Source organism: Bos mutus, chromosome X (assembly GCF_027580195.1).
Source record: "Bos mutus isolate GX-2022 chromosome X, NWIPB_WYAK_1.1, whole genome shotgun sequence".
Classification (NCBI taxonomy): domain Eukaryota; kingdom Metazoa; phylum Chordata; class Mammalia; order Artiodactyla; family Bovidae; genus Bos; species Bos mutus.
The window spans coordinates 22,321,738-22,342,434 of NC_091646.1; the positions used below are offsets into that span (position 1 = coordinate 22,321,738).

The following is a 20,697-nucleotide window of genomic DNA, read 5'->3' on the forward strand; positions in this document are numbered from 1 at the left end:
AAAAATAGGAAGTTCCAGTGATGTCTCCAAGCCACCTTAGTCTCAACTTTGGAGAGCAGCAACTAGTAGTATAACCTGCATTGACCCAGGAGAACAGAGGAAATAAGATTAATTCTCAAGGCACATGGGACTTGAGCCTCCTGTATTCTACACTCCAGAGCAGAGTTCAGTAAACTCTAGTCTGTAGGTGAAATCCAGCCAACTGCATGTTTCTTAAATAAAATTTTATGAACATAGCCATGCCAATTGTTTCTATATTGTCTCTGACTGCCTTAGCACTACAGGTGCAGAGGGGAGTAGTATGACAGAGGCTCCATGGGCCACAAAACCTAAAATACGTATGATCTGGCCCTTGAGAGAAGCTTGCCAGCCTCTGCTCTAGATTAAAAACTGGGGCTTGAATGGAAATATAAAAGTTGCTTGGATTACAATGTCAAGTGAAAACAATTTGTAAGTTGTATAGCTACAATCCCATAATACTTTTTTAAATAAAATAATTTTGCTGTGTATGCTTGTGAAAAGTTCAGACAGTAAAGAATTGAAAATCACAACACCCAGAGAGAACACCTATTAACATTTTGGCATATACCTTTTCTGGCTTTACGGCCAGTGTGTCAGTTTTCTTAATAAAAACAATTGAAACATTGTATATACTGTTTTGTAGCCTGATTTTTTTTCACCTATTAACATATCTTCGTATCTTTTCATGTCAGTAAGCATAGATCTACATCATTATTCCTACTGGCTACAGAGTATTCCATTTATAAAGATATCATTTAATTTATTTAACCACTCCTCTGCTGTTGGACAGTTGGGTTGTTCCTAATTTATTTTCTTCTTATAGCAATGCTGTAACAGACATTCATCATATGTACATCTTTTCACACTTGTATTTTTTTATATTCTTTTCCAATTTTTCAGACATCATAAGTTACCTTTATGATGTCTGAAAAAATCCTGCAGCCCCTTCTAGGGTAAATGGATGTTTCCATAAATGGCAAGAGATTTCAATTATATTAATGTAGACACAGAGCCAGAGGGACTAAGAGGTCACCTTCCCTCACGGGTAGGTTGAATTAGTGTACCCACCTGAGATCATTAAATAACAGCTTTGCCACTTAAAACATGTGCATCTCAATAGGTTTTTGTGAAAGCTTCTAGTCACATTAAATATTAATGACTGAGGGCAAAGCATTGCTTCAGGAGAACATAATGGCCCAAAGGAAACTGGAAGGCTCTATTTAAAAAAAAAAAAAAAAAAAAGTAGACCAAAAAAAGCCCCACAGCACTTGTAGCAGGATCAAATTTCTGATGGAGATAATAGAGCTGGCAGTAAGAAGAGAAGGTGAGAAAGGCAGGAAGGCACTATGCCCTGAGGAAATGGGCTGAACACACAATACGCTCAGAGGCCCTAGAAGCTCCTCTGTGCCCCTAGGGCATGATTAAGGGAGACAAGAAATGGGCACAGAAGTGGCACTATCCCTGGCCAGCTCCTATGAGATAAGCACATCCCAATTGCCGCAGCAGGCATTCACGTGAATGGGGTTCTTCGTTCACCTTCAAATGCCTTAATTCAGACTTCTTGGAGACATGTCTGAGGAACTCTGCTGATTATACACAGACCACCTGGGCTGGGCATTTTTCAAGGGATTTGGTAAACAGGGAACCAGTGTGTAGGGAAGCATAAAAGTCAGTGTTTATCAAATTGAACAGTTTAATGATATCACAGAAAAGAAGAAAGCAGTAAGAAAGACTATTGTGTCTATTTGAAAATACTCAGTCAGTGGTAGAAATGCATTCTGCCTGTAGTGGTCCATCATCCAGACGGAAAAGAAGACTGGGCTTTAATATTCTGCACAATCACTCAAGTGTGAACAGTTAGCCTTTACAAATGAGATGTCAACCCTCAGCTGGTCTTTGCCCAACACTTTTCTTCCAGGTTGCCTGAAGTACTATGTGCCATCCATGATAGGTAAAGAAATGTCCAATTACCCAGACACAGGGAGGCAGAGAAATTTCTGCTTTTTTCCTTGTCAGGCCTGTGATCCTCAGTCTTTTCTGTACATTGTCTTCAAGAAGAGAGCCGTCCTATGACTGCCTTCTTTCTTCTTCAGAGGCCAGCCAAAAGTATACTGTTTCCTCTGAGATCCCCTCTGCTTAAATGATCTCAAAGGAGGCTTCTCCAGTAGCAGTCTGGGTACCAGCAACAGAGCTGTTTGGAGGGCTTTCAGGAACTTTACTGATTCTAACCCAGAGCTTTCTAACCTTCATTAATTGTGAGAGCAATAACTAATATCCCAGTGAGAGGAGAAGTACTGTGTACGCCTGAAAAGCCTGCCTTGCTTTCCTACACTGAGGGGATGTCGGCAGTACCTTGGATAAGCCTGCCAAGCTGGAAACCCTTCTGTAATCTGGGATACATATCTGAACAGCATTAGAAACAACATGGTCTATCTACTCTGCTTCTTCTATCCACATCTTTTTTTCCTTCCTTTTTTTTTTTAAATTTAAACTTTTTTATTTTGTGATGATTGAACATTCACATGCTATTTGTAAGAAATAATGCAGAGATCCTATACAACCTTCACCCAGTAACATCTTGTAACACTGTAGCACAATCAGGATATTGACATTGGTTCCATAAAAATGCAGAACAGTTCCATCACCACATGATCCTTCGTGTTACCCTACCTCCCTCCTGCCACAACCACCACTAATATGTTATCCATTTCTATAATTTTTGGCATTTCAAGAATATCGTATAACTGGAAGTATACAGGGTGTAATCTTTCTGAATTGGCTTTTTTTTCACTCAGCGTAATTCCCTTCAAAATCATTCAAATAATGGTATGTATCAGTAGTTGATTGTGTAGTATTCCACTGTATGGATGTGCCATAGCTTAACATTGACCGGTTGACAACATCTTATTTTTCTAGTTGTTTTTGTTACTATGAATGAAGCTACTATACACATTTATTACATGGTTTTGTGTGAATATAAGTCTTCATTTCTCAGGGATGAATGTCTAGAGTACAATCGCTGAGTCATTTGCTAGGTGAATATTTAATTTTTTAAAGAAAATGACAAACTTTTCCAAAATGATTATACCATTTTAACATTACCACCAGCAACATATGAGTGATTTGCTCTCTTTACGTCCTCACCAGCATTTGACGTAGCCAATTTTTTATTCTTTTCGCCATTCTGAAGGCGTGTAGTAGTCTCGCATTGTGATTTCAATTTGCATTTCCCTAGTTTTTCTATTGAGTTTTAACAGCTTTTTATATACTCTGGATACTTGTCCTTTGTTAAATCTGTGGTTTGCAGATATTTTCTACCACCCCTCAACATGCCTTTCATCTTCTTAACAGGGTCTTTCACAGATAAAGTTTTAGTTTTGGTGAAATCTAGTTTATCAATTTTTCTCTTTATGGGTCATGTTTTTGGTGACAAGGTTAAGAGCTCTTTGTCTATCACTAGATCCCAAAGATTTCCCTGTTTTTCTCCTAAAGTTTTACATTTAATGTTTAAGTCTATGTTTCATCTTGAGTTAATTTTTGTATAAGACGTATGACTTGGATCAAGTTTCTTCCTTCCTTCTTTCCTTTCTTTCTTTCTCTCTTCATTTCCTTTTGCCTTCAGATGTCCAATTGCATGAACAGCATTTGTTGAAAATCGTTGAATTGGTTTTGTACTTTTTTCAAAAATAAATTATGAATATTTGTGTGGGACACATCTTTTTTTACCTGTGACAATGTTACCTCTGTCCTCATCTGCAAAAGTGATTAAAGAGAACAAGCCAGCCAAGAATGTTAAGCAAATGTGCTTTTTAGTAAATAATACTATAAAAATAATAGTAGCTAATATACATGGAGTGTTCCCTATGTGCCAGAATCTTTACATACCTTATTTTATTTATTCCTCACAACATCCTATAATGCACATACTATTATTACCATTTTTCTGATGAGAAAACTCAGAGAACTTCAGAGAAGTTCTTCAGAGAAAAACTTCAGAGAAGTTAAGTACCTTACTCATGGTTAGTGGTGAATCTGAGAGTAAAACCAGGTTTTGATTCTAAAGCCTGTCTTAAACAACTAGGCCATCTGGATACCAATTCTTCATGTGGCAGACTATCCAACCACCTTGGGTAAGAACCAATACTCTAATCTATAATCATTATAATGAGAACAGAAAAGATCTTATTACTGTTTGGAAAGTGATGATAAGTTTGTACTGGTTTATAGTAACCCCTGGTTTATATAAATGACCTTCTCATTCTTGAGGAAGAATGGGGCAACAACCCCTACATCTCACCAATTCCACCTGTCCTTACCAGCTGCTACAATATAAACCATCAAACTCCTCTGAGACAATGCTCCTTTCTCTGTTCCATCTTGGCTGTGTGATCCCTCTGTCTGTATGTGTGTGTTTACCATGTGGGGGAAAAGAGGAAAGGCTAGTGAAGATTTGCAGGGACTTGGGCCAGGGTCAAGATTAGAAAGAGCAAACAGAAGAAGGGAAGTAGAGACTAGAGTTGGACTGATTTTCTGAAACTTCAATTTGTTAGTTTACTAGCAGGAGAATCGTACTATGTAAAATTACTCAAACTTTCCTCTTTCACCCACGTTGCTTGGGATCTTCATCCAAACATGAACCTATTGGTGCCCTGGATGATCAAGAAGACCAGCTGGAACCCCCTCAATGACCACTCTGGCTAAACAATCTTTATTGAAAGCTGCTATGGCTCCAAATGCAGTTGTAATTGTTATGAGGCCTCAGACACATGGGAAGTGTATGGAAAACTTCCTAGCAATTGAGCAGGCTGGCTGATTAGCTAGGATGCTTTTAGTGTCTCTAAATTTGATCTTGGCCAGTGCTTTCTAAATTCTCCAAAGATGACCTTGTATCATGTAAAGGGAACATTTTTGTTGATGATCAGACCTTGAAATTCACATTTCCTTATTCTCTCCTAGTTGCTTTCCATTTTGCATTCATTGAGCTTTGGGGAAGCAATACTGTAGTTTGAGCTATTTGGAGGAGTGGGGAAGCACAAAGGCATAAAGAGAACAACAGTAGAGAAAGGTAGTTGTTAATTAACAACACATGTTTTGGAAAATGCTTTATTAAAATTCAGAAAGAACTCAGCTGCACAAATCCATGAGTAATATAAAAATTATGATGGTGTTCTGTCACTGGTGAAGACCATTCCTTCTCATGGCTCTTGGAAAATATCCTGACACACCAACCCCAAACACCTAACTTCTATCCTGGTTTCAGAAGTTTTTCCAAAATTCGTGACATTTTAAGCTGTCTGGCTATAATGGCTATAAATGTATCCATGGAGACCCAGGGGGCAAAAAAGGAAAATATTTTATCTCCAGAAGACAATCTTGAGCTTTGAAGAAGGGTTCTGCGGGCAATGATAGAGATTTTGAGTTTAATATTCATTGTTTTCTTAAAGAAGGTGGTCAATCTGAGGCTATCATTACAAATACCCCCTTATCCCTTGGAGCACTTGAGCTATAGACCTTCAACTACAGTTTGAACTAGGAATGATCCTAAGCCCTTTGAGTCTCATTGCCTAAGCAGTCTTCAAGATTCCAATTGCCTTTCCTTTCTGGCAGATTCTTTCCTCCTCTTTGAGAGAATTCTAGCAGTTGAGAGGCCACAGGCACTCTAATTCATTTTCTTGTACTGGAAAGCAAGACCGAGAAGTCATCTCCTGCCTCCTGAAAAAATAAGATATACTTTTCTCTTTAGAAGTTTGTCTCTGAGGGAAAAAAGTCATCCTCCCTATCTTCACTTCCCTCCTAGAAGCATCCCTTGCCCAAGGAATCATCTTACTTTTATATCTGGGGAGAGGGAGTGAACTGTATCAGTCTGGGAAAAATTAGGAGAGAGAAACCACACAGTAATTTAAACAGAGGAGGTTTACTGTAAGTATTAACAATAATCGGGGATTGGCTAGTAAGAAGTAAAGAGAACTGTAAAGAATGTAGGAGTAGCAAATATTAGGAGCAGCCACTACACCCTATGACTGAATTAGAGCACCCAAGGGAGAACCTTTTCCAAAGGGATAGATCCAGACCTTGTAGGAGAAGGCACAGTTGTGGTTCAGTGGATAGCAGAGAATGGCTGTGGGGCTATGGTGGCAGAACTTGGTGGAATTCTGACTCCTGGAACTTTCTAGAAATCTTCCCAGTGGAACTTTTGGAAAATCTACCCTCTACAGTGCCAGGGAGTGCTGTTCACAGAAAGGTATCTCCGAATAGGCACTTCACTACAAAACTTCCTGAGGGAGGGGTACTGTGCCAAGTTGCTGGGTGCTGCTGATTAGCATGTACTGCAGAAACTACATGCCGGGAAATGTAGTGCTAGGAAAGCTGTGTGAGCTGCTAGAGACAGGCACTGGGGATGCTGGGTTGCTACAATGCAGGAGCCTGCCAAGTGAGCACACCAGCAACCTGCAGCCAGGACAGAAGGTTCTTTCCTGCCAAAATGTCTCTCCTGTGCCCCCTTTGACAAAGCTTAACACTGTGCCAGCTGGCAAAGGTAAAATATATAAAGGACCCAGAACTCTTTACATGAAGCAAGCCATAAAGGGCGAATTTGAAACTATGAGGCAATGAATCAATAACTGGCATACCAACCTAGCTCAGATAGTAGTAACTCTCTTACATTGTTAGTTCCTAGCCCCAGTTCCTATGCTGAGTGGTCTTTCTTCTTCTTACATTTTGGGATGAGGAGATAGAAATCATTTACCTTCTCACGCCAGTCAGAATGGCTGCTATCAAAAAGTCTACAAACAATGCTGGAGAGGGTGTGGAGAAAAAGGAATCCTCGTACACTGTTGGTGGGAATGCAAACTAGTACAGCCATTATGGAGAACAGTGCGGAGATTCCTTAAAAAACTGGAAATGGAACTGCCATTCGACCCAGCAATCCCACGGCTGGGCATACACACCGAGGAAACCAGAATTGAAAGAGACATGTGTACCCCAATGTTCATCGCAGCACTGTTTACAATAGCTAGGACGTGGAAGCAACCTAGATGTCCATCAGCAGACGAATGGATAAGAAAGCTGTGGTACATATACACAATGGAATCAGTTCTAATGAGGTGGATGAAACTGGAGCCTCTTATACAGAGTGAAGTAAGCCAGAAAGAAAAACACCAATACAGTATGCTGCTGCTTCTGCTGCTAAGTCACTTCAGTCGTGTCCGACTCTGTGCGACTCCATAAATGGCAGCCCACCAGGCTCCCCCATCCCTGGTATTCTCCAGGCAAGAACACTGGATATATTAACACATACATGTGGAATTTAGAAAGATGGTAACAATGACCCTATATGCGAGACAACAAAAGAGACACAGATGTAAAGAACAGACTTTTGGACTCTGTGGGAGAAGGCGAGGGTGGGATGATTTGAGAGAACAGCATTGAAACATGTATATTATCATATGTGAAATAGATCACCAGTCCAGGTTCAATGCATGAGACAGGGTGCTCAGGGCTGGTGCACTGGGATGACCCTGAGGGATGAGATGGGGAAGGAAGTGGGAGGGAGGGTCCGAATGGGGCACACATGTACACCCATGGCTGATTCATGTGAATGTATGGCAAAACCACCACAATACTGTAAAGTAATTAGCCTCCAATTAAAATAAATTTTTAAAATGGCAAAAAATAAAATAAAATAAAATTGGATTAAAAAAAAAGAAATCAGTTACCTTTTGTCTCCCCTTTATCACCTCTCCCCACATCTTGTGTAACACCAGCCCACGGGAAAATAGCAGCTATAGCTCTGTCTCCACTGATCAACCTCTCCTTCTCTGATTGCTAAATTCAGGTTACCTTCAACTCTCCACCTACCTTCACTGTCCCAACTGGGATGGGGACAAACATTTACTTAATGTCTAACACATAGCCGATTGCAGTAGAGGTGGCAGAGTTCAGTGCTTAAAAGTATGGGCTTTCAGACTTCCCTGGTGGCGCAGTAGATAGGAATCCACCTGCCAATGCAGATGCAATCCCTGCTCTGGGAAGATCCCACATGCTGCAGAACAATTAGGCCCATTCCCTGCAACTACTGAGCCCTTGCTCTAGAGCCCAGGAGCCGCAACTGCTGAACCCATACACCGCAATGAAGAGTAGTGCCTACTCGCCTCAACTAGAGAAAGCCCGCATGTAACAACAAAGACCCGGCACAGCCACAAAATAAATAAATAAAATAAAATGAGTTCCATGTAACAGCACCCTCAGCAACACTAAGGAATTTACTTATTAAAAAAAAAAAAAAAGCATGGGCTTGGGAGTCAAGTGTGGATTAGAATCCTCACTCTGCCATTTACTCCCTGTGTGATCTTGGGCAAGTTGCTTAACTTTTTTGAACCACCATCTCTTCAACTGTAAATGGAGATAATCATACCTGCAACTCAAGAGTGTTGTGAGGATTAGGCATAAGTAATGTACCAAATATTGGATGGGCCAAAATGCCAAATATAATGCCTAACACCTATTGTTGTGGTTCAGTCGCTCAGTCATGTCTGACTCTTTGTGACCCCATGGACTGCAGCATGCCAGGTTTCCCTGTTCTTCACCATCTCCCAGAACTTGCTCAAACTCATGTCCATTGAGTCGGTGATGCCATCCAACCATCTCATCCTCTGTCGTCCCCTTCTCCTCCTGCCTTCAATCTTTCCCAGCATTTTCATAAAATGAGAATCATAATAATACCTGCCTCATAAGGCGGTTGTAAGTATAAAATACATATAAAATGCTTAATGCAGCAAGTTACACAGGAAGATAATTGAGCAATAAGTGGTAGCTCTACATAGAGATGCACCTATCAGGCCTTGTGCTATATATTTACTTTACATTCTTTCATTACTGTCTTATTTCCCCTTTGTCTTCCCCACACTCACCCTCACTTCCCTACTTCAGTGCTTCTGCCTACGGAAAGCACAGAAACAATATTCTTGACCAGCTGACTGCTTGCTACTCTCGTGAGCAAACCTAGACCACGAGCCAGACACTCCTCTTCAGCCCGAGGCCCTCTTGAGATGGATACAGAAGGGCTTAGTTATTCATTCTGGCTTATGACAAAAGGTCTCCATCCCTTGGCAAAAGAACTAATTTCCTTAGTAGTTACACAATTGCTTCTTTGAAGTTGGTTACACACCAAGGGAAGAAAGAGCCAACTCACAGACCTCTAAATCATCCTAAAATTGAAGTCTCATTCTACTTCCAGTCATTAGAGAGAGACTGGGAAGAAAAAGGAAATGAGACTAAATCTTGTTGGAAAGAGCATGTTTTTCTACTGTCGGAGCAATATGCCCGCAGCAGAGCACAGACCAAGTGACACATACAAAACTCCTTCTTTATTGAAAAAATGTCAGGTATTTCATAAGGAGCCATTGATACTCATGTATGAATATTTGGTTTATTACATAAGTGAAATCCCTGGGTAAGTTGGAAGCTCATGCAAGTTAAGAGCAGGCAGGGATACATGTAAAAATTGGAGAAGTCTGTAACTGTCTAATCAGTCTCTCCCACTGGGCATGCTTGTTATGCTATGCTATGCTAAGTCACTTCAGTCATGTCCGACTCTGTGCGACCCCATAGACGCCAGCCCACCAGGCTCCCCTGTCCCTGGGATTCTCCAGGCAAGAACACTGGAGTGGGTTGCCAGTTCCTTCTCCAATGCATGAAAGTGAAAAGTGAAAGTGAAGTCGCTCAGTTATGTCCCACTCTTCGCGACCACATGGACTGTAGCCCACCAGGCTCCTCCGTCCATGGGATTTTCCAGGCAAGAGTACTGGAGTGGGGTGCCATTGCCTTCTCCAGGGCATGCTTGTTAGAGCTTTTCAAATCTATGGACCTCAAGCCATTATTTTCAATGTATATTCTATAGCCATCAATCCAACCCAAAGGAGCCACTGATTCACAAAGAAATCCCATACATAAGGGTAAGGGCTTTGTTTTGTTGGAGATCTCTTTATAGTACAGTTGATAAGGAGTGAAAGGGTTATTTCTGAGATATTTCCTAGGAACTTAAAAACACTTGTAGCAAGTCCTCTGCCTCCAGGCTACTATGCAACATGCCATTTGAAACTGTTCATTAGTGTGCACTCCAAGTTCCTTTGTATGTCTAACTTGCAATCTGAGAGGTGTCCCAGAAAGTAAAATATATGTGATATTCCTGAGCTTTTCTTTTCTTTAAAAAAAAAAATATTTATTTGCTTTTTTATTTGGCTGTGCCGGGTCTTAGTTGTAGCATGCAGGATCTTCAATCTTCGATGTGGCATGTGGGATCTAGTTCCCTGACCAGGGATCAAACCTGGGTGCTGTGCACTAGGAGCATGGAGTCTTAGCCATTGGACCTCCAGGGAAGTCCTTTGGGCTTTTGTTTTAAACATACATTTGTGAGAATTCCTACTTTGTTGGTTTGTATTTTTTATGTATTCCTACTCATTTGATTTTATGACTAAGCAAGAATTTTGATACCCCTGCAATTAGGCTATGCTGAACATGTTCCTTCCAGGCAGAAACTGTGACTCTAACTCATCCATTTACCCAGCCTATACCTAAGGAAATTTGCCACTGGCTTCTACTCACAATATCTAGTAGAGCTGCAGCCATCACCTCAAGAGAAATAGGAATCAGTCACCTTGCCAATTTCCCACACATCCTATCCAACTTTCTGAGCAATTTCATTAGCATGCCTACGAAGTAAAATTAATGCTAAATGGCAAAGACAAGTCTATCCAAACTGAGGCCTTGGAATCCAGCCAATCCCCACAGAGAAGCAATTGCTATTCATTGTGACACAGTGAGTGGAAATGTGCAGGTAGGGATAGATGACAATGAGGTGCCTAAGCAGCTACCGCATGTTGAAGTGGAGTAGATCTGCCAGCCAGAGACCTGGATATTGGATTAGCACAACAAAGGGTTTTAAAGGGCACAAAAACATGGCACTTTTATTTCCATTGCTTCTAATGTTTTGAACAAAGAACTCCCTGTTGTCCAGCTGCTGCCACTTAAAAATATTTTTCTTTTGCTTTCTGTACTAAAGCAGGAGACAGCCAGCCCAGCTACTCAGTCTCCTACTCTATGTCTCTGCTTCTCAGTTACCCCTCCCTGGCTTACCTTCCATTGCATGGGGTGGAAAAACTATGCACGATGGGGTCTTTTCTCTTTTTAAGCTCAACACATCACTGAGAGGCATTTTTTAATAATAATTTCTTTAGAAGAAAAAAGCATGTTTAACACATAAAAAGTGATTAGAAGTTCATAAAACAGAATAAGAGGACATAAATGAATATTTCTATAGAAAGGGTTTTTTGTGTGTGTGTTTTTTTTTTTTTTTTTTTGTATTGTGGCTTAACATAAGGAGTAACTTTTATCACAATGGTTTCCTGGAACATTAAAACAGATTACTTCAGAAGACTGCAGCTGTGGGTAGGACTATCTGCTTATTATGCTGCATGCCCCAGTGAAGGTAGTCCACAACCTCCTGACTGATATTCAGCCAGTGTGCACTAGCTGGGCATACTAGTTTTAAAATATTCAAAAGCTTCTGTTCCAGTTGGTAAATAGGTATTGTCAGGTGCCCCGTAAGTGATCACCAGCCATTCCTGCTAATAGATAATCACTGTTCAGATACCTCCTAAATGACTGCCTGACCCTTCTGGTATCCTCCAGGCTTCCCACAGTCTAGCAATAATAAGTTGACCTCTGGCACAACAAGGGATTTCCTGGGCCCTGGGGACGCAAAGAGTCGGACACGACTGAGCGACTGATCTGATCTGATCTGATCTGATTCCAGTGGTGAGGTTCTATTTGGTTACTCATGCCATACTGGTGTTTGAATACTTTGCGTATCATCCCTAATTCCCCTGATCTTATTCCTGTGACTTGAGATCGTTTTTATAGACAGAACCAACCGGCTAACCAGAGAACCCCGATTAGAGTTTAATGCTCTTATGTAGGCTAAGATCAGTTAGTGAAAGAAGAAATTAATTTAGAAAATATTAGCAAGATGAACTTGAAAATCTGTATAAAAGTTGGGGAAAGCATTTTTACTTTAAAAAAATAACCAGTAAATAGTGTGCGCCACAATTATTGTCAGGCATTACAGTGCTGTCAGCAAATTGAAGGAAATAAAACTCCACTGCTTGTCCATTCACTAGGTCATATTCCAGAGCATAGTTAACAGTATATAAGGTACCACCCTGCCCTCAAAGTTCTTACAACCCAGCAGAGGATATATCGCAGGTACCCAGTTAATTATTCATATAAGTACTGATAACCATTTAGAGAATCATACTAGCGTTAAGTATGTCTTGGAAAGGTACAATGTCATCATACTTCCTGTTGTACAGGAGAACCTCCAGAGAACCTCCAGACTGGAAAATGTTCAGTTCCTGTGAGAAAAAATAAAAGGGGGTTCACTTAGATAAAGCCAGGCTATCTCTGTAGTATTAAATTAGTACTGACTCTACAATGATGAGTAATATTTAATGCTACAAATTCTGACTACTAAAGAAAAACTTATTGAAATCAGTCCGATGATGCAAAACAGACCATTGAAGGATTCCTTCTGCTCCTATGATGGAAACAAATTGGATAATTTTGATTCCCTTATCATCCTCTACAAAATTATATTTGCTAATAGAATACAAGTATCATTGGTAAAGAAAGAAGAACAGACATGAATCATTATCATGAATGTTCAGATAAAGAGCATCAGTTCAGAAAGTTACATTATTATATTGCCTAAATAAAACCAACTAGAATTTCCCACAGCAAACAGTCAAAGGTTTGTGTATAACACACTTGTTTAAAGTGCAGTTGACAGAAACACTTACTCCTCCTGGGTCCTGCTGGAGTTGGGACTGCTGTTGGAGAAACTTTCTGGAAACCCAATAGAAATTCTCCTCTTTGAAGTTCTCAGCCATCTCTTAGCCATCTTCTTAGTTTGTTGGTATCCATTTGACTCTCTTCATTTCTCATTAGCAGTCTTCTGCTCCAGACATCCTACCACCAGCTCAAATGGGAAGGGGAATACAGGCTGACATGCCTGATACCATCATTAACCCACTCACCTTCCAGCTTCATGCTGGGGTCTCTGGCACTTGCCAAATGGCTTCCCTGTGTGAGAAGCTCATAGGGATTGAAGATGCATCAGTGGGAGGTAGGAAAGGGGCTTCCTGGGTGTCAGACATCACATTTGTCTTACCCTTGCCTCATTCACTGTATCACTTCTCACTGAGTGCCCACTGTGCACTAAGGGTAGCCTCTTTCACTTTATTCCTAGAAGTCTATATTCCTTTCCTTTCCCACATGTTTTTGGCCAACTCACCAGTATCCTGAAATTCATCAACCTCAATTCTCCCCTCTAATGAGCTTAAGTGGAATTTAATAATCCCTGCTAATTTGTCTTGTGACTCTGTCATATAAATAAAAGCTATGGACTCTAGGTTAGATTATAAGCATCAAATTAATTTTACTACAAAGGTCAGGCTGCTGTCCTGGTGTTCTGTTGTGCTTGAAGGTGAGTCACTACGTGCTTAACAAAAGCCTTCCTATCTGAGCTGTATTCAAAACAGATTTCAAGATATAGCCAGACTAAAAAACAGACATTTGAAGATAAAGAGTGTGTACTCTGACCCCCTGGAAAAAGCAAGCAGCTACAGTGATTTTATGGATATATATAATACATCATCATCTCTAAGAGATGATAGGCATTAAGCTCAGCACTTCTTGCTCCCAAAGCAAATGTCTACTCATCTTTTCCACCTAGCCGCTCATGTCAGAGGAAAGAAATATTTCTTCCCAAATGACTTCTAAACTTGTTTGCCTGAGAAATGCTGCCCCTAAGGAAGCCAGGCTTATCAGTGGAGTTTGGCTCAAAAAAAAAAAAAAACAAACCACATAATCGTATTCAGATAATGGCAGATACCTCCATCTTGGTTCCATTTAACCTTCATCTCTCGTTGTAATTTCCTAATTGTTCTCTCTTTCCAGGGGCTTCCCTTATAGCTCAGTTAGTACCTGATGGCTCTCTCTTTCCAGCTCACCTCTCTTGGCCAATCCTGTTGTGAGTTCATGCACTCCTGATGCATGTGTCTAATATACTCATCAGTTCAAGTTCTACAAGTAACATTCATGTAATAATAACTTGCCATTTATATTCCTGGAAAAATCCAAAGATGGTCTCTGAGGCTATCAGGTCACATCCAGGCTATTGTCAAAGCTACAATACCTTGAGGCTATAGGGAATGGGGTCACCAACTTCTTAGAGTATGACAATTCCTTTGGGCATAATTGTGGTCTCTTTCAAATTTCCTTAAAAGAGACAGCAACTGTCAATTTTCTATTCCATAAAATAGGTCCAATAGAGAGAGTTATGTGCGTGAATGCTCCATCATTTAGTCATGTCTGACTCTTTGCAACCCCATGGACTGTAACCCTCCTGGTTCCTCTGTCCATGGGATTTCCCAGGCAAAAATATTGGAGCAGGTTGCCATCTCCTACTCCAAGGGATCTTCCCGACCCAGGGATCAAACCTGCTTCTCCTACATTGGCAGGTGGATTCTTTATTACTGAGCTACCTGGGAAGCCGCAGAGGGGGTTATAGTCAGATTGCAATTCTGAATTTAATTCTTCTCAATGAGAAATTTGCAAGTAGACCTAGGGAAGCTCTATAGCCTGTTCTTTACAATGTTCAAGTTTCACCTGTGACAGTCATACTGCTGACCCACTGTGTGCAGGACATGTGTGTTCAGTGGTTGGGTTTTTATTGTTTTTTTTTTTTTAGTAATCCTCATCCCCTGCGCATGTCTCCTAGAGCCAGTGTTGTTTGTAAGAAAGGTGAGATGTATAGCCTGAGGCTGTGGAGCAGAGAAAGCGGGAATTGAAGTGGCTCAGGAAGGCATCATCTGGAATAATAATGAAGACCAACTAAGTCACTAAAACAGATCCATAATGCTTTTTTTTTTTCCCCCTCAGGAAAATTCAGTCCCTCTTTGCAGATAGCCTATGAGGGGCCTCACATTCCATCTGGACAGGCGCACAAGTCAAACACCTTAATTTCTGAAACAGAATGACAGCTTGGCCCGTTTTTATGTCTAATAACTAAAACATGTGGATCTCTCTTCAGCCCACAACAGACGATCTGCCTTCCATGTGCTCACCAGAGCACTCCATCTTGAATTATCTGCACTGTAGCTGTATATTGGGACAGACCAAGCAGATGTGCTGGCCCAAGAAGTGCTGTCTCCAGGGAAGCAGACCCTATCATCAATGCAGTTTGGTTCAGAAATGAGATGATCATATTCAAATAATGGCAGACACATCTGTCCTGGTTCCCTGGAACCTCATCTGTCTTTCTTGTGTACCCCATGCTCTCTCCTGTTCACCTCCTTTGTGAACCCTTTGTGAGTATATTTATTTCTGTTGGAAATAGCTAATACACTTGTCAGCATAAGTTCTCCTGGTGACATTTATGGAGGAACTTACCAACATCTCACCGTTCAGATTTTCTCATTCTTTTTCTCTAGCCAGTAGGACAAAGAAGAGCGTCACTTTATTCTTAGGGCTTTTATAGAAGAGTCTTGTTGGTCTTCATTTCATGCGTGAATTTGCCCACCCCTACCCCCAAGTAGATTATAAACTCTCTGAGGGAAGTAACTGTCTTTTGTTTCTCTTGTGACCCTCTCAGACTAAGAAAAACACTAAGTACCACTCGTTCATTCATGAAACTATTCAAATGAACTCTGCTGGTTTCTGGATTCCAGGGTACTTTGTTTTTTTTTTTTTCTTCTCAGAAGTGAAATTTTACTCTGATGTTGTATTGTACTCTGCCAGAAGTAAAAATGTACTCTGTGGTTCTGTGCTTTGAGCTACAACCATATATCCCATTCATAGTGGCTTGAGGCATCTACACTCCTCACAGTAGCTGAGAGAGTAGCTGAAAACTCTGACCCACTACATTCAATAGGTCCTGCCAGCTTCGAAGGAGCTGCCCAAGGCACTTTGCCTCTGTTCCTCGCCTCTCTTTGTAAACCAAATTCTGTCATGAAATGGTCATGCTGCCTCCGCTAATTTTCACTTAACCTCTCCATGCCTCCCTGTTTTCTTCAAAAAAGCCCATCCATATCGACCTGCCTTCCAGGGATATTTTGAGGACATACTGCTGATAAGAAAACATTCTCTATGAGAGATTATTGATGACAGTTGTTTTGTGGCCACAGAAAGAGAGGGCAGTCAGCAGTACTTGGGGGCCATGTTTAGCCACCCAACCACCCATTATCATTAGTACTCAGATTGATTCTAATGCATCATGATAATGCAGCTTGTAATCCACATATAGGGGGGTAATTTATTGTCAGTGGTGATTGTTGGTAATTACAAGCTGTTTGAACATATTCAGAACATAACATAGGTGTAGACATCTCTTGTTTTCCTTTCTTCCTCTGTTTGCAAGTCTAATTTTATACCCTTCTGCCTATCCTATTTTCTCCTTTTACACTTTATAATATAATATTGTTTTTATTCTTTAAATAAGCTAGTGTCTCGATGAACAACTAGAATACCAGGAACAGATTTGGAAAAGCAGTTTAAGTAGCCAAGTCCAATTTAAGAATGGTGGTGGATTTTATCACTCAGCTTTATTAATGGACCTCCTTCCCGCTGTATTGCGTTTCTTTCCCTAGTGCATTGATATAAAAGCCCTTGCCTCTCCCATTAACCCCTTTGGCTGGTGTTAACTCATTCCTGGGCATCTGTTGCCATAGCTGCAGCCACCCCTCAGCTGGAGCCCTCTTGCTAGCCCCTGCAGAGGCCATGCTGGGCTGGCCTGCTTATTCCAGGCGTCAGCTGTTAGGCGAAGGGCAAGAGCTTCATGACCTCAGAGGTCAAACAGCCCGTCCCATGTGTCTACGCCCTGTCTTTTTTTTTTTTCCTTAGCAGCAGAAGGGTATGTGGCTGTCCTGCCTCAAGGCTGGGAAACGCGTGGGAATATTACAGCGCTTTTCCCCCCTCATCCCCTCCTGGGCGCCCAAGCAGGTAGCCCAGCACCATATTCAGAAGATGATCGATATTTCCCCTTTGTTGTGTGAATCTCTTCTTTCCACACCTGCGGCAGCTGTGGGGACTATACACAACTTGTGTCTGTTCACTGAAATAATTGCCAACAGTTTTATGGAGCGTCTCTTGTGTGTATTTTTGCCCATTTACAGATTTGATTATATCATTTGCAGAATGGAAACGTGGCTTTCCACTGCTTATTCTCATTCTCATAGATCTTCAAGAAGAGAAGACCCTTTTAAAAACAAAATGGTAAGGACATGCACATGGTTATGTTAATATCACACAGGCAAAAGTCAAGACCTTCAGGAGGTTCCTCAGGCACAAATTGACCAGGTGATGAACACATCGTGTACAGATTGTTGTTTGAGTCACCAGCCGGCACCATCCTATAAGAAATAGTTCGAAAGAGAAAATGTTGGATACCTCTAATGTGTGACTACTTTCTGCCCTAGGCTTCTGCACTAGGCCAGAGCAAACATGACTCCCACACATGCAGCTTGGGCTGGTTCAGTGGGATTTGAGGGAAATGTTCAAAGGTGGAAAGATTCCACATAGACCAGTAGTATGGAGTTGGAAAGGAAATTTTAATTTTGTCTGTGCTGTGCCAGATTTGCCAGACAGGTGGCAAGGATAAATCTGTGGATTAGCTCAAGACTCTCAAAAATTCATAACCATCTAGTCTTTTACCTTGATTTTAACAGGACTGATATTATAGCATCAACAACAGCAGCAGAGCCACAGCAACATTAACGAGTAACCTTGATAGAGTATCCTCTACCTTTCAAAATATTCGTACAATTAATATCTCTTGTTTAACCATCCCACCAACCCTGTAAAATCAATATTATTGTTGTCTGTGTTTTTGAGATGAGGGAACCAAGTCATATTAAATGACTGGCCCAAAGTCACATAGCCAGCAAATTAATAAAAGTCTTCTAACTCCAAACCCTGATGTACAGGCAATACACACAGCCCTATCACCCTGCTTGCTAGCCCACTGCCACCACCATGTCCCCAAAACTCTGGGTAAACAAATTAAGACCCATGCAGAAATTCACTTGAAAAACAAAAGTAGCCTTCTTACAAAAGAATTAATGACTTTCCATATGTGTGCATGCTAAGTCGCTTCAGTTGTGTCCGGTTCTTCCCCTTGGACTATAGCCCGCCTGGCTCTTCTGTCCATGGAATTTTCCAGGCAAGAATACTGGAGTGGGTTGCCATGCCCTCCTCCAGAGGATCTTCCTGACCCAGGGATCGCACCCAGGTCTCTTCCGTCTCCTGCACGGGCAGGCAGGTTTTTACCACTAGCACCACCTGGGAAGCCTGACTTTCTATGTGAATTCACTACTAAATGTTACCTTTGTTCATAGATTACCAGTTACTGGGCAACCTGGAGGTGGATGGGGGCAAGCTAGGGAGCTCATTGGAATGTGAAGAACAGCACAAGTTAAAGCTCCTGGAGACTGAAGAATCCTTCTGAAAATCAGATAAAGCATTCTGAAGAGACAGTCATTATGCATAGTAGTACTATAAAGATAAGCAAGGAATAATTAGGACAAAATTCAGAATAGTGGTTATCTCTGAGGGGAGATGGAAAGAATTAGGGGAGGGGCACATGGTGGCCTTTAAAGTTAATGAATGCATGCGCGCTCACTCAGTCATGTCTGACTCTTTATGACCCTCTGGACGGTAGACCACCAGACTCCTCTGTCCATGGGATTCTCCAGGCAAGAATACTGGAGTGGGTTGCCATTTCCTTCTCCAGGGGATCTTCCTGAGCCAAGGATGGAACCCACGTTTCTTGCATCTCCTTCATTGGCAGGCAGATTCTTTACCACTGCGCCACCTGGGAAACCCTTAAAAGTAATAGTTATATTCTTTTTCTTCAACTGCCTGTTGTATATACAATTTTAAGTGCACCATTTGTTTTGGCTTTTTGTTCTCTTTTTTTAAATTGGAGGATATTTGCTTTCCAATGTTGTGGTGGTTTCTGCCATACAAAAACACGAACCAGCCCTAAGTATATAATATCCCCTCCCTCTTGAGCCATGAATCATTGTTTTTTATACTTCACATTTGTCTCTTATAAATTCCTCTTTATAACTACTCAATATATAATTTTAAAAAATAGAAAAAAGTGTGAGTCAGTGGAAAAATAAGACTTGATATACAGAAATCAGCTGTACATTATAAGGAACACTGCTCTTGAAAGCTAGGCACACTTCATTTTTTGTTTTGTTTTGTTTTAGGTGCACTTTGATAAAATCCTTAGCTAGCTATGACAGTGTCTTCCAACGACATACCAGTTAGTTTCTCAAGATGTGATTTGTGAGGAGGGCAAGCCTTCCCAGAATTTTGCTAGGGTCGCTGAGCGTTTCAGCTGCCTTGCCCCTCGCCTCCCCTCCCCTCCTTTTTGACAATGAACTTCTAGCTTCTGGAAGAGGAAAGAATAGTGGCATGGTCATTTGGGAATTTGAAGCTAAGTGCTTGAACTGTAACCATGGATTTATGGGTTGTTACCTAAAGACATATTATCTTTATGGCTTTCCTTGGTGTTGCACCTGACAGAGAATGCAGTGAACAAGTGGGCTTGTGTATTTATTTTCGTCACTGGTTGGTTTCTCTCTGGCCAATCTAGGCATGCTGTAAGCACAGGCTGACAGGAATTATGGCTTTTCTTCCATGTGGAAATAAGTGGATAAGCAAATACTCCCAGCCTGATTTTCTTTCCAATTCATTATTTACACAGAATTCACCTTGTGTAATCATTTTCAAATCAAATTTGCTCTACCAGTCCCTGTAAGCTTTGCTCTGGAGATTGTCACCAACCTAGACATCTTTTATTTTTTAACTGCTTATGTCTCTTCCATGTTAATACCAACTTAAAAAAGAAAGAAAGAAAAAGAAACACGAATGGATTAAAGGTAATGTCACTAGTGGCCTGGAGATTCACTCAGGAAGAAAATTTCAGTTACAGCAGAAATGGATAAAAGGAAAGAAAGTCAATAACTCACATGTGTTTGCTATTTGGACTACTATTGCTGTATTAAAATATTCAGGAGAACTATTGAATTAAATGGGGAAAAATACGTCATATATAAGATAGATTCCAGGAAAGGCACTTTTATGAATAGTGTTCCAGAATCACAAACTGCTGACCAAATCACTTGCATACGAATTATTCCTAGAATAGGCTGATACACAGAGTGGGTGTCCTCTGCCCAGCTGTCACACAGGTCCATGCTGTGACCTCCCTTTCTAACCTTCCTTTGTCTTCCTGGAAAGCTGGCCATGAAGAGTAACCTCTTCTCCTGCCTACCCCACTGCCCCCAGTCCTGGTCACGGATAATTGAGACGTGACACTAACTTATTGTGCTTTTCCTCCACCGTAGGTGAGGTGATCATGAGAGAAGAGCCTGGATACAAATGCCATTCATGCTTTTGGAGAAAAAAAAGCAAGTGGGTTTTGGCAGCAGGTCTGATGGGTTTGGAGGAAGGTAACACTGGAAAATCTTTTGAGGATTTTATTAGCAGTACCGCTTTTAGAAAATGCATCAATCAAATAAGAGGCATATACGTTAGTCCTGCTGTTCTTTC

The 20,697-nt window shown here is 41.1% G+C and overlaps 1 protein-coding gene across 4 annotated transcripts in view; it reads left to right on the top strand.

Annotated features, from left to right (window-relative positions):
* The window catches only part of ENOX2 (ecto-NOX disulfide-thiol exchanger 2), a 175,820-nt gene that overhangs the window by 53,796 nt on the left and 101,327 nt on the right, over window positions 1-20,697 (top strand). For 2 of the 4 annotated variants that reach the window (XM_070365802.1, XM_070365803.1), the window contains exon 1: window positions 20,574-20,597. The exons of 1 other annotated variant lie outside the window; for it this stretch is intronic. In XM_070365802.1, coding sequence (XP_070221903.1) covers window positions 20,582-20,597 — 16 coding nt within the window. In that variant the 5' untranslated portion in view covers window positions 20,574-20,581. Of the gene's footprint in view, window positions 1-20,573; window positions 20,598-20,697 lie in introns of those variants that run through there. One more of the 4 variants, XM_070365801.1, reaches the window with a different exon arrangement.